This window comes from Cynoglossus semilaevis, chromosome W (genome assembly GCF_000523025.1).
Source record: "Cynoglossus semilaevis isolate Cse_v1.0 chromosome W, Cse_v1.0, whole genome shotgun sequence".
NCBI lineage: Eukaryota > Metazoa > Chordata > Actinopteri > Pleuronectiformes > Cynoglossidae > Cynoglossus > Cynoglossus semilaevis.
This window is the reverse complement of record NC_024327.1, coordinates 3234429-3248559: the sequence shown is the minus strand read 5'-3', so window position 1 is coordinate 3248559 and position 14131 is coordinate 3234429. Positions and strand designations below refer to the sequence as shown.

Here is a 14131-nt window from a genome sequence, read left to right as displayed (position 1 = left end):
GCTGTGCACGTTCACTCAGCTTCTTTGGACGTCCAACACGAGCCCTGTTGTGAGTGCATCCTGATTTTTTAAAACGCTGGAGGATCTTGGCCACTGTACTGCAGCTCAACTTCAGGGTGTTGGCAATCTTCTTGTAGCCTTGGCCAGCCTTATGTAGTGCCACAATTCTTTTTTTTTAAGGTCCCCAGAGAGTTCCTTGCCATGGTGTGCCATCTTGGGAGTTTCAGTGACCAGTATGACAGAGTGTGAGAGCTGTACTACAAATTGAACACACCTGCTCCCTATTCACACCTGAGACCTAGTAAGAGTAACGAGTCACATGGTATTTTGGAGGGAAAATGACAAGCAGTGCTTTGTTTGGACATTTAGGGGTGTACTCACTTTTGTTGCCAGGGGTTTAGCTATTAATGGCTATATTTTGAGTTTTTTTGAAGGGAAAAATAAATTTACACTGCTATATAAGCTTTACACAGACTACTTTTCATTGTGTCAAAGCGATGTTTCTTCAGTGTTGTTCTATTAAACATTATAATGAAATCTCTGCAGAAATGTGAGGGGTGTACTCCCTTTTGTGACATACTGTATACAGAATATGAGGACAACAGGAGGGTTAAATGTATTCATTAATGTATATGGCTGTGGGTATTATTTGAACAAATGAAAGCGGAGCCTTTTTTGTTTACGTCTTTTCACCGGCCACAGTCTGTGTGAGCATCGGTGCTATATTTGTGTACGAGTGTGTGTTGCTCTGGGAGAGGAAGTGTGTGGGAGGTCTGTGACTCAGGAGAATCTCAGGACCTTTCTCATTTCTGCAGATGTCTGAAATGTGCGCACACACACACCAACATACACATACAGTGCAGTGCAACAAAAACTTGTGTTACTGTTGATAATGTCTAAATACTGTGAAGATTCATAAAACATCATGGTGTGTGTGTGTGTGTTAGCTGAATTAATACAGATTTATATACTTGACATAATGGGGACTTACAGTTGCTTTTTTTAAAAACACTACCAAATACATTGCATTTACATCTCTATAACACACATTACACTGTGATTATGGGATGGTGAAAGATATTCTTTCACTTTTGTGAACTTAGCTACTGGGTTACAGTATCATAGCCTCAATGCTAAATGCTAAGTGTTAGCTTTATTTTCCATTAACCATTATTTTCATTTATAAATCATTGGGTGTTTGGATCAGCAACTTCATTGTGATTTATCGAAAAACTGATGGACACAGTAATATTTCAGAAGTGAAACTAGGTTCATTGGACTAACAGAAGATGTGCAATATGCATCAAAATTACACAGGTGCAAAAACTTGCACAACATGGCAACATGGGGGCCTCAAAACAGCTCTCAAATGACCTGAAAGAAAAGGTTGTTCAACATAATGGTTTAGGGGAAGGCTACAAAAAGCTATCACAGAGATTTCAGCTGTCAGGTTCCACTGTGAGGAACATAGTGAGGAAATGGAAGACCACAAACACAATTCTTGTTAAGGCCAGAAGTGACAGGCCAAGAACAATATCGGAGAGGCAAAGGCGAAGGATGGTGAGAATGGTCAAAGACAGCCCACAGACCACCACCAAAGACCTACAACATGATCTTGCTGCAGATGGTGTCACTGTGCATCATTCAACTATTCGGAAGAAGCCTTTTCTGCACACACACCACAAACAGAGTCACTTGAGGTATGCAAAAGCACATTTGGACAAGCCAGCTCCATTTTGGAACAAGGTGCTGTGGACTGATGAAACAAAGATTGAGTTATTTGGTCATAATAAGGGGCATTATGCATGGTGGCGAAAGAACACAGCATTCCAAGAAAAGCACTTGCTACCCACAGTTAAATGTGGTGGAGAATCCATCATGTTATGGGGCTGTGTGGCCAGTCCTGGTACTGGGAATCTTGTTAATGTTGAGGGTCGCATGGATTCCATTCAATATCAGCAGATTCTTGAGAATAATGTTCAACAATCAGTCACAAAGTTGAAGTTACGATGGGGCTGGATAGTTCAACCAGACAACGACCCAAAAAACTGCTCAAAATCTACTCTGTGATTCATGCAAAGGAGCAAGTACAATGTTCTGGGATGGCCATCCCAGTCCCCAGACCTGAATATCAATGAAAATCTGTGGGAAGATCTAAAGCGGGCTGTCCATGTTCAGCAACCATCAAACTTAACTGAACTGGAGATGTTTTTTGGAGAGGAATGGTCCATAATACCTCCATCCAGAATCCAGAAACTCATTGGAAGTTATAAAACGTGTATAAGCTGTTATTTTAGCAAAAGGAGGATCTACTAAATATTGATTATTTTTTTCTGTTGGGGTGCATTTTTGCACCTGTGTAATTTAGTTTTGATGCATATTGCACATCCTCTGTTAGTCCAATAAACCTAGTTTCACTTCTGAAATATTACTGTGTCCATCAGTTTTTTTGATAAATCAGAATGAAGTTGCTGATCCAAACACCCAATGATTTATAAATGGAAATCTTGAAAATGATCAGGGGTGCCCAAACCTTTTCATACAACTGTATATATATATATATATATATATATGATTAAAATCATAAACATTTGTTACAAATGTTTTGCTCCTTGGGGCAGGGTCAGTATATTAGTGGCAGTGAGGATGACGGTGGAAGTGGCAAATTCTTTGACGACAGACATTAGGTTTTGGACAAGAGGAAGAAATTATTAGGTCAGAAAGTACTCTGGTTCTTTGTCAAAAATGTAAAACTGAGATCAGGACTCAGAAGATTTTAGGCCTAAAGACATGGACAGTGGAGACTTAAACAGATGGGTTTAGGTCTCCACTGTCAGATATATTACAAAATGACTTGTGTCTTGGAGATCTGTAAGATTTCAGAAGAAGTAGACAGACACAAAAACAGACTCACAACAGAATGCATACTCTTTCAAGGCGTCCCCGTGGGAACAGTGACAATCACTGCTGCAGCAGCACAGCAAAGGTTCATCAAACCACCACACACACTGATGCTACGCTAACAAACCTGATCCACTTATCACTGAGTCTGGGACCACCCTAGAGGAGGCCGATGGTAAAGATATCAAACCATATCTATCATGACTCTGACAAAGCTGCTCACCCTGGAAAAAAATACCAAAAGCAACGAGATGTTTTCTTCATATCTTTTCAGCTCAAAACTTTTTTTTTCTCAGTAAAAACACTGAAACGTGTTTTTGCAGGTATGACACATGTATTCATAGAAACATGATGGATCAGCTGATCCTGGTGCTGGTTTTGTTTGTGACAACCAGCCGTGACTGTGTCCCAGTTTACACAGACATTGTTTCCCTCACACATAGCTTAGCCCTGAAACACTGCTGACTGGCAGAAATGCCCCCACGTAGTTGGAGTAATAAACATGAAATGATTGTGACACAGACTGAAGAAGAAAACATACCCATGCACAAAGGACCTGGTTTGCTTTTCCACGAGTCAGCAGTTTAGAGTGTCCACTATCGTATTGTAATATAGGCTCAGTAAATCAAGTGTGAAGTTTTCCTTAAAAAATTCAAATTTTAAATAGTCTCCACTCTCATTTTGAAGAAAATAGAAGATAAAGCATGACTGTATGAGAAGAGAACTTGTGGGACTTACATAAGAAGTCAACCATTGTGTTCATAGATGAACTTTCATTCTAAATGTTTTTTTTTTAAATTGTTTATCAAACATGTTCTTGAAACTCAGTGGTAAACGAAAATATATGATATACATATTAGGCCATAAGGTGAACCCTATTATCGTTTCATCTCTCTCTGCGAACATCTGCGAACTACATGATCTTAACATCATAAAAAAGAACGAGTTACGTTAAAACTTACAGCAAAAAGTTTGTCGCAAAAAATCCTGCCGTAATAAAAGTTTGGTTCACGAGCAGTGGCACGGTTTGACACGTAATCGTGCTAGACCAATCGAGTAGCTGATTGATGTCAACACTTCCGGCAACATGGCTGCCTCCATGGTTTTTCTTAACGTTACCGATAGAGAGGAATTCTCCCAAAAGTCTTCTAAAGTGGGCCAAATGGATTCTAAACTGCACGAAGAACAATGAGGCAAATAGACGATAAGGTGAACTTTGTATGTTAAGTCATTTTGATCAATAAAAGGAAGTCATCAATGACAAGGACCATTTGTTTGGTTCCAAGAGCACTGGTTCCAAGAGCCGATGACACCTTGGTAATGTCAATGATGCGTATCCTGTTGCCCGTCCCTGTGAAAAAATATAATCTGCATGGTATGATAATATGATAATACCATGCAGGAGGATCTTTAACCAACACCAGATCCCCTTGAGTGGTCTTCCGTATCCTCTCCTCTCTCATGCTTTTCACTTTTGCAATTGCACTCTTGTCAATAAACCTTCGATAGCATGTGGGATGGAAAGCAGTGTTCTCGGGAATGCTTTCAAACTCTAAATCCAGGCAGTGTTTGTAGTTTTCAGCTACGTATCGACACTCACCCCTCAACCCGAGCCACCGTTGTAGACTCTTCTTGTATGTATTCTTGTACGAGTGTGAAATACTGAATTTTTTTGTGCTTCACAGAGGCTATGTGCATATAGCACTGTTTATGTCCAGAAGATTTCATTGTTTCACTCATTTTTGGTGAGTTTTCTCTTCTTCGGTACTGCTAGATGAAACTCTGCAGGCAGCCATCTTGCTTTTCTGTTTACCAAAAGCTGCTACCCCATTAGTGTAGTCCCGTGTCGACTGTGCCACCTCTCGCGCACCAAAATATTATTGCGCCCTGAAGACACTAGTTCTTTATAAAATGCCTCGTTATTAAAAAAATGGGCAGGATTTTTTGCGACGAACTTTTTGCTGTAAGTTTACTGTAACTCGTTCTTTTTTATGAAGTTGAGATCGTGTAGTTCGCAGACGTCGAAGCAGAATTCAATTTCTAAAAGACTTTTTGTGCTTCACCTTGCGGCCTATATGTAGTTTTGAGCTATTAGACTATGATAATTCAGTATATGGCATCATATAATAATGATAAATAAATGACATCATATAATAAAGATACAATATATGACATCATATAAAGATGAAATATATGTCATCCAGCCAATAGGGTGCACAAGCCAGTGTTTTATAGTGCCAGTCCCAAGCCCGGATAAATGGGGAGGGTTGTGTCAGGAAGGGCATCCAGTGTAAAACCTTTGGCCAAATCAAATATGCGTATCACAAAAACAATTACAGGATTACAGGGCCCGGGTTAACAACAACCGCCAACAGTGCTGTTGACGTAGAGGGTACTGGTGGAAATTGGACTACTGTTGGTCGAAGACAGAGAAGAAGAGCAGGGTGTTTAGTTAGGAGAAAAAGAGGAAGGATAGAAGTGTTGGTCTGAAGTTTGGAACTTTGAATGTAGGTACAATGACAGGGAAAAGTAGAGAAATAGCTAATGTGATGGAGAGAAGAAGAGTAGACATTTTGTGTGTGCAGGAGACCAGGTGGAAGGGCAGCAAGGCTAGAAACATTGGAGGAGGCTACAAACTGTTTTATCATGGTTCTGATGGGAAGAGAAATGGAGTAGGGTTGCTCCTAAAGGAAGACTATGCAAGAAATGTGGTGAAAGGTGGAACGAGAGTCAGACAGGTAGAAATAGAAGGAGTGATGATGAATGTTGTCAGTGGTTATGCCCCACAGGTGGGTTGTGAGTTGGAAGAAAAGGAGAAGTTCTGGAATGAGCTCGATTAGGTGATAGAGAGCATCGCCAGGAGAGAGAGAGTGGTGATCGGAGCAGACTTTTATAGAAACCTGGAAGGACAGACGGTGGTAGATTTCGCAAAGAGAAATGGCTGTGGTAAACAACTATTTCCAAAAGAAAGAGGAACACACAGTGATGTAGAAGAGTGGAGGCAGGTTTACTCAAGTGTACGCAACCATGTCACAGTGACATGCAGACAGGGTTACTACTCCATGAGGGAAATTAGGCAGCTAGCCCAGATGACCTGGGAGACAGTCGTCAGACCAATGGACAGACTTGACGACGAACCCAGAGTCTTTAGTCTCCAGGATGCAGGAAATTCCCTGTTAGACTTAGAAGGGAGTGAAGCTCCACCAGGGAGACACACCTGGAGAAACCCTGCTCCAAAACCCCATCACCAAAGTGAGTGGGGAAGGAGACAAAATAGATACAGGAACAACCATGGTCAAAACTTCAGCAACAACAATAATTACAACAACCGACCCCGTGAAAGAGGTCGTAAAGACCAAGGTGGTTGGAAACGAGACGGTTACCAACAGTCAAACAAGAGATGGTGGAAACAGTCTGAGCGTGATCCGAAGCATAGGGGTAGGCATGTTCGTTTCTGTAACTCAGACGAACTGAGTGAGCTCCACTCAGAATTGGAGTCTGTAAAGGCTCAGTTAGCTGAAATTATTGACAGGTTTAATAGAGACCAGACCCCTCTTAAAAACGAATGAACACACCAATTAAAACAAACTTTACCCTTTAGCAGTCCTCACTCCAAAAGGGGGGTGAACGATAATTTGGTCTAACCCCTGACAACTAACACTTCTTTCCTTTCCTTCATTCCTTTTCTTTTCCAATGTGAAGAAATGAAGTTAATGGGTATTTTTAAATTGTGGTACATGAACGTGTTAGTCAGGTAGTGAGTTATCATGTACCCACATGTGTATAGCATGGTATTTGCCCAAATGCCTACAGCCTGGTATTTGCCCAAATGCCCATGCCTTGAACTGTTTGTCAGGACTCAACTTCTGCTGAGATTTTACAGGACTAAATGGACAATATGGATGACAATGGATTATGGAATATGGACTGTACAACCTTGTGCTCTCAGGGTTACGACTCTGTCATATCCCTAAGACCAAAGGGGGGATATGTAGGTACTACAACAGTCCTTTCAAGGACTCAAACTCCCATAATTCCACTGCTTCCGGTAAATCCACATACGTCACGATCAGTAACCTCCGCAACCTTTAAATTGGGGGGTCAGCCCAATATCGTTCTCTCTGTTCAGGACTTTCGCTCCGTAGGACCTCGATGAAAAGAGAAAACCTGCTCGTCTCAGAAGACTAAGAACCAACGCGCTTTTGTAGACACCATTGCCCACGGTGATAAATGCACTAGTAGCGTCTTTTTCTTAACTGAGTTAACCGGTAATTAAGTTACACAAGTAACGTAGCGCTGCGACCAAAGCAGTTATTGAAAAGTTTAGAAGCGACAGGATTCCTTCTAACGGTATTCGTGTGAACCGGCACATCGACAGTCAGAGACTTTTCCTCCTGAAACGGACTTTCGGAACCAAGAGGACTCTCTGGACACAGTGGAACCAGACGGACGTCCCCAGCTCTGGCAAGGACCCAAGAAGCACGGACTTTCCACTACCCTCTAAATACGAGCAGACGTTCACTACAGTAAGGCTGGCATTTGGGCACGTTAGTTAATCTGTAGTATTGTTAAGTGCTATTTAAACTTAGGGACAGTTTAAGTACGCATATTGAATTTTGTTGTCTGAAATCTGTGCTGCTTTTATAGCTAGGCTGTTGCATGCACTTCTTTTCTAACCTCCTGACTCGGTGTTATACTCTTGTACACCGTCAGTATTTCAGTGTTAACTTGGAACGTTATCAGTATTGGGATCAGGAAAACTCCGACAAAGTCCTTTGTCTGGAGTAGACCACGCGGTACGCCTCCCTTCCCCCATATACTTTGATAACATCACAAGCACTGTTTCATTGTACCTGAGCGCATCTTGGTGCGCGTACACAACACCCATTCACACCTCCGTGAGCGCATACACGCCTCACGTGTTTCCTGTTGCCGTTCCTTCTACCTCGCAGTTCTTCTTCCACTGCGCAGTCGCGTATGTGAACACGCCTCAAGGGCTCAGTCGCTTGCTTGGTAGCTAAGAGGCAACGTCTCTCTCTCTCGTACACGACCACTCGTGTACACACGCACATAAGTACACACACACAGACACACACACCTACACACGCCTTGTTTTGTTATAATGATCATTGTTTATGAGTTCAATCACCGTCATTAACTTGACAGTGTTGTATAAATAAATTTGATTATTTTTGTAAACTGTGTTTGTCTGTGTTGTTACTTTATTCATTGAAGCCACCCAATTTGCCAAGAACTCTCAAAATCCTTCAGATATTTAATTGTTATTGGATACTATTGATTTTAGTATATTTGTAATACTTCAAGTAATACATTATTGCTATATTAGTAGGTTAAAATAATAATTAAAGATAACTTTAATGAGACTGGTTGTGTTATTAATTTGAGACTGGTTGATAACACCGAGTGCTCCTAAGTAGCACTCGACCCATTGCACCTACAGAGTGTAGCCAAACAACATCGGATGGTAGTGTGCAAAATGACGATGGAGGTGAAAAAAGGAAGATAGTGAAGACAGAGCAGAAGACAGAGCAGAAGATCGAAGTGGTGGAAATAAGGAAATGTTGTGAAGACTTCAGGAAGGAAGTAAGTGCAGTTCTGGGCCGTGTTGAGAAATTCAGATGAAAACCAGATGATTGGGAGACTACAGCTACAGTGATTAGGGAGACAGGTAGGAAGGTGCTAGGTATGTCCTCTGGGCAGAGAAAGGAGGACAAAGAGACCTGGTGGTGGAATGATGAGATCCAGGAGAGTGTGCAGAGAAAGAGATTAGCGAAGAAGAGATGGGACAGTGACAGAACAGAAGAGAACAGACTGGAGTACAAAGAGAGGACAAGGGAGGTGAAGAGGGAAGTGGCCAAGGCCAAACAAAAGGCATATGAGGAGTTGTATGAGAGTTTGGAAACAAAGGAAGGAGAAAAGGAGTTGTATAGATTGGCGAGACAGAGAAATCAAGCTGGGAAGGATGTGCAGCAGGTGAGGTTGATTAAGGACAGAGAGGGGAATGTGATCACAAGTGAGGAAAGTGTGCTGAGAAGATGGAAGGAATACTTTGAGGAGTTGTTAAATGAGGAAAATGAAAGGGAAAGTAGAAACGAGGAGCCAGAGACTAGTAGGAAGAAGGTAGATCAGGTTAGAAAGGATGAAGTTAGAAAAGCCCTGAAGAGGATGAAGAGTGGAAAGTCAGTTGGTCCTGATGACATACCAGTGGAAGTATGGAAGTGTTTAGGAGAAGTGGCAGTAAATTTCCTGACTGGTTTGTTTAACAGAATTTTAGAGACTGGCAAGATGCCTGATGAGTGGAGAAAAAGTGTTCTGGTGCCAATTCATAAGAAGGGTGATGCACAGAGTTGTAACAACTACAGAGGGATAAAGTTGATGAGCCATACAATGAAGATTTGGGAACGAGTAGTTGAAGCTAGGTTGAGGCAGGAAGTGGAGATTTGTGAACAACAGTATGGTTTCATGCCTAGGAAGAGTACCACAGATGCAATATTTGCCTTGAGGATGTTGATGGAGAAGTACAGGGAAGGTCAGAAGGAGCTGCATTGTGTATTTGTAGATCTAGAAAAGGCATATGACAAAGTGCCAAGGGAGGAATTGTGGTTTTGTATGAGGAAGTCAGGAGTGGCAGAGAAGTATGTTAGTTTGGTGCAGGACATGTATGAGAATAGTACAACAGTAGTGAGGTGCGCTGTTGGGAGGACAGAAGACTTCAAAGTGGAGGTGGGACTACATCAAGGATCGGCCCTGAGCCCCTTCTTGTTTGCTGTGGTGATGGACAGATTGACAGATGAGGTCAGACAGGAGTCCCCATGGACTATGATGTTTGCAGATGACATTGTGATCTGTAGTGAGAGTAGGCAGCAGCTAGAAGAGAACCTAGAGAGGTGGAGGTTTGCACTAGAAAGAAGAGGAATGAAGGTCAGTCGCAGCAAGACAGAGTACATGTGTGTAAACGAAAGGCAGAACAGTGAAATAGTGAGGCTACAAGGAGCAGAGGTGGTGAAGGTGCAGGAGTTTAGGTACTTAGGATCAACTGTTCAGAGCAGCGGAGACTGTGGAAGAGAGGTGAAGAATAGAGTACAGGCAGGATGGAACAGCTGGAGAAAAGTGTCAGGAGTGATCGGTGGCAGAAGAGTGTCAGCTAAGGTGAAGGGAAAGGTTTACAGGACAGTGGTGAGACCAGCCATGATGTATGGTTTAGAGACAGTAGCAATAGGCAGAAGACAGGAGGAGGAGCTGGAGGTGGCAGAGTTAAAGATGCTAAGATTCTCTTTAGGAGTGACAAGAATGGACAGGGTCAGGAATGAGGTCATTAGAGGGACAACACAGACAGGAAGGTTTGGAGAAAAAGCTAGAGAAGCCAGATTGAGATGGTTTGGACATGTGCAGAGGAGGGACAGTGGATGCATTGGTAGAAGAATGTTAGAGATGGAGCTACCAGGTAGGAGAAAGAGAGGAAGACCAAAGAGGAGATATATGGATGTAGTGAGGGAGGACATGCAGATAGTTGGAGTCAGAGTAGAAGATACAAAGAACAGGGAGAGATGGAAATCAATGATTTGCTGTGGCAACCCCTGAAAAGAAAAAGAAGAAGAAGCACACCTGCCTAGGAAGCAGAGAGTCCTGTTCAATTCCCAATGTTCAGGATCCACATGCTTGGCGCAATATAGTACACATTTATTTATTATCTGAATCTAATTGTGTCTCAGGTCAGGCAGCATGGATCTGGAGCTGCTCCCTTCCCCAGCAGACAGCTCGGTTCCAGCCAATCGCAGAGGAAGTTCAGCATCAGCAGGTCAAAGTGAGTGGAAGTTCTTCCTGCACAGATAAAAACTGGAGAGACGTGGTCAACGTCAGTGATGTTTAAATCATCGTGTTGCTCTGCTCCTCCAAGGTCCGGTCACCTTTACTCTACCAGAGCATGTGATACGAAAGACAGACCACTTCCTCTTCTCCTACCCATGGTTCCATGGGCCCATCTCTCGAGTCAAAGCAGCCCAACTGGTCTCTGACTCTGGACCAGAGGGACACGGAGTGTTTCTGGTGCGACAGAGTGAGACACGCAGGGGAGACCATGTCCTCACATTTAACTACCAGGGAAAAGCAAAGGTTTGTCTCTGAATATTTAAGCCTTGCAGCTAAAAGATCACTGACTTGTGACCAGAGTTTTCATACCCTCCCTGTGTGTTTGAGTGGGTTTTGTCTGGGTGGTCTAGTGTCCTCCCTCAGTCAGAATGTGAGTGTCCGTGACACAAGGCCAAAGTCAGGTGACATCCAGGAGGTTTTTTCAGTTTGACGGTGACCTGTTAAACAGATGTTGTTGTAAACTCTGGCGCCCTCTGTCTCTGTAGCACCTGCGTCTCTCCCTGACAGAGTGGGGTCAGTGCAGGGTCCAGCACCTGCGTTTCCCCTCTGTTATGGACATGCTCAGCCACTTCCGCCTCTTCCCCATACCTCTGGAGTGTGGAGCAGCGGGAGCAGTCACACTCTCCAGCTTCGTAGTGGCCAGCTCCAGCCCCCCATCACAGGGTGAGGCCCTGCTGCACAGCCTACTGTCAAAACCTGAATAAAATTTAAAAAATAAAATAAAAAGGTGAAGGTTAGCCTCAGGGTTTGATTGTGAACCATTCTCCTCAGGTGCCGTCTTTGTGCCGTTCTGCCTCCACCACTGGAGCTCAGAACCCAGCCTGGCTCACTGCAGCCTGACCCGCGGCGCCAGTCACCCAAGATCATCTACCTCCATCAACACCTCATCCAATCCCAGCTCTGCGTCCCAGTCAGGAAACCACGCCCCGACCCACGCCAACCCCGTCCCAGAGACTCCTGCTCCTCCTGTCCCTCCTGCTGTCCTGCGCCGCAGTGAATCAGTGGGGAGGAGGCCTCTTCTCCGCCATCCCGCCCCTCCCATCATCCGTCAGCGTGACTCGGACTATGAGCTGGAGCCTGAGCGTGGCCGGAAGCGGGCGATAGATAACCAGTACATGTGGCTTTGACCTGCTGAGACACAAGTGTCCATCAGGGGTCACCGCACACACACACACACACAGCGATTTAAGAGCTGCAGACTCATCAGAATGAGCCCAGGGGTCTCTGTCTAAATCTCTTGGCCACGTCCCTCAGGTGTACACTGTGAATGTATTTTTGTGAGATTAAATACAATGACGATTCCTTACAAACACACACATTTGTATGTGTGTGTTTGTAAGATGGGGAGAGGGATGGAGCAGCACCTAAAGCTGTATTTCACACCAAAAAAATGACATGTTACTATTTTTAAATGTTTCAGATAAATTCAATAAGGTGAGCTTTATTTGACTTCTGGGACATTTGATCTGAGCGTCAAGTGTCAAGTGTCCCCTTTAAGACATTCTTTAAAAAAAAAGACATTTCACACTTGGTCTTCTTCAAACTGCCATATAAACATCAACAACAAACACTCCATGGTCGACTGTTTACACTTTAGATTTTTCTCATCTAACACATTGTTTTATATGAATATATATACATACATATATACACACGTATATTTATACATATATGTAGACTATGGCCTGCCGTTCAGGAAATTAATCTTTGACTATATATACAAAAAGTATGAATATATATACAACAATCCTGAATATATATACAGAAAGTCTGACTATATATACAAAAAGTCTGAATATATATACCAAAATCCTGAATATATATAAAAAAATATGAAGCGTATTTGACCACACTGTTGGTACCGGTGCGCAACTACCACCGACCAGGCGGCACAGGAGATCCCCATAAAACAGCCCCTGCATATGTCATGGTTATATTTGTAATCAAGTATTACAAGAGAAAACAGTGAATGCTGTGTAATAGAAAATGTAATAAATACGTTAAAGAGAATAAGAACAGATTACAGTCATAAAATCGTTAACGATCTAAGCTCACTGAATAACTGGGGGTAACGTCAGAGTAACGTAATGATAATTTAAGAGTGATAAAAATGTTATAATTCGTTATAAATACTTGTTTGGAAATATGTTATTATTTGATAACGCTGTCCATTGTGCCGTACGTACGTCTCCCAGAAAGGAGCAACAGTAATGCAAAGAGTGATTTATGTTAACTTTTATTTGAAGATATTTTGTTTGATAGCTGTCATATGACGTAGGGTACTGTGCTGTCTTTAAAATATAGATTTGTTCACAGGTTCCTTGTCGACTCGCGGAAAATGTGTTGTTCTGTACCGGATTTTCATTCTTTCTTCCGCGTTGCGAGTGAAGCATGGTCCGTAAAAAAAAAGAAAAAAGAAAAAAAGAGAGCGAAAAGCATATTATTTGATAACGCTGTCCATTGTGCCGTACGTACGTCTCCCAGAAAGGAGCAACAGTAATGCAAAGAGTGATTTATGTTAACTTTTATTTGAAGATATTTTGTTTGATAGCTGTCATATGACGTAGGGTACTGTGCTGTCTTTAAAATATAGATTTGTTCACAGGTTCCTTGTCGACTCGCGGAAAATGTGTTGTTCTGTACCGGATTTTCATTCTTTCTTCCGCGTTGCGAGTGAAGCATGGTCCGTAAAAAAAAAGAAAAAAGAAAAAAAGAGAGCGAAAAGCAGGGAAGAGAAGCAGCGAAGAGTGAATAAATAAAGACGTTTATATCGAAGCTGCTCGCCTCGCATTGCTGTTATTTTTTAAAATACTTTTTACACCCCGCTACGTGGGCACAAGATACAGGAGCCTTGCCCGCGGTGGTAGCAGGCGTAGCTCCGCCCCGATAAGGGTAAATATATTTTATTTGAAAGCTGTCATATGACACAGTGTAGTGTGTTCTCTTTAAACTATTAATTTGTATTCGATTGTTCATGCTTACTTCCGCGAGTGAAGCGTGGTCCATAAAAAAAGTATAATAAGTAACAAACAGTGAATAAAGAAAGACGTTCATATAGAAGCTGCTTGTGTCGCTTTGATGTTATTTATTTATTTATTTTTTACATACTTTATACGTCCCACTACGTGGGCACAAGATACAGGAGCCTGGCGGGATGTGCAGGCGTAGCTGCGCACCGATACGGACAGTGTGGTCAAACGCGCTTCATATTTTTGTATATATATTCAGGATTTTTGTATATATATTCAGACTTTTTGTATATATATTCAAACTTTTTGTATATATATTCAGACTTTTTGTATATATATTCAAAGATTAATTTCCTGAACGGCATGCCATA

At 42.4% G+C, this 14131-nt stretch overlaps 1 protein-coding gene across 1 annotated transcript in view; it reads left to right on the top strand.

Moving 5' to 3' along the window:
• Positions 1-12348, top strand: part of sh2b3 (SH2B adaptor protein 3) — a 52859-nt gene extending 40511 nt beyond the window's left edge. The window contains exons 5-8 of the mRNA XM_025052761.1: positions 10635-10726; positions 10820-11034; positions 11277-11454; positions 11563-12348. Coding sequence (XP_024908529.1) covers positions 10635-10726; positions 10820-11034; positions 11277-11454; positions 11563-11918 — 841 coding nt within the window. The 3' untranslated portion in view covers positions 11919-12348. The remainder of the gene's footprint in view (positions 1-10634; positions 10727-10819; positions 11035-11276; positions 11455-11562) is intronic.
• The last annotated feature ends 1783 nt before the right edge of the window (positions 12349-14131 follow it).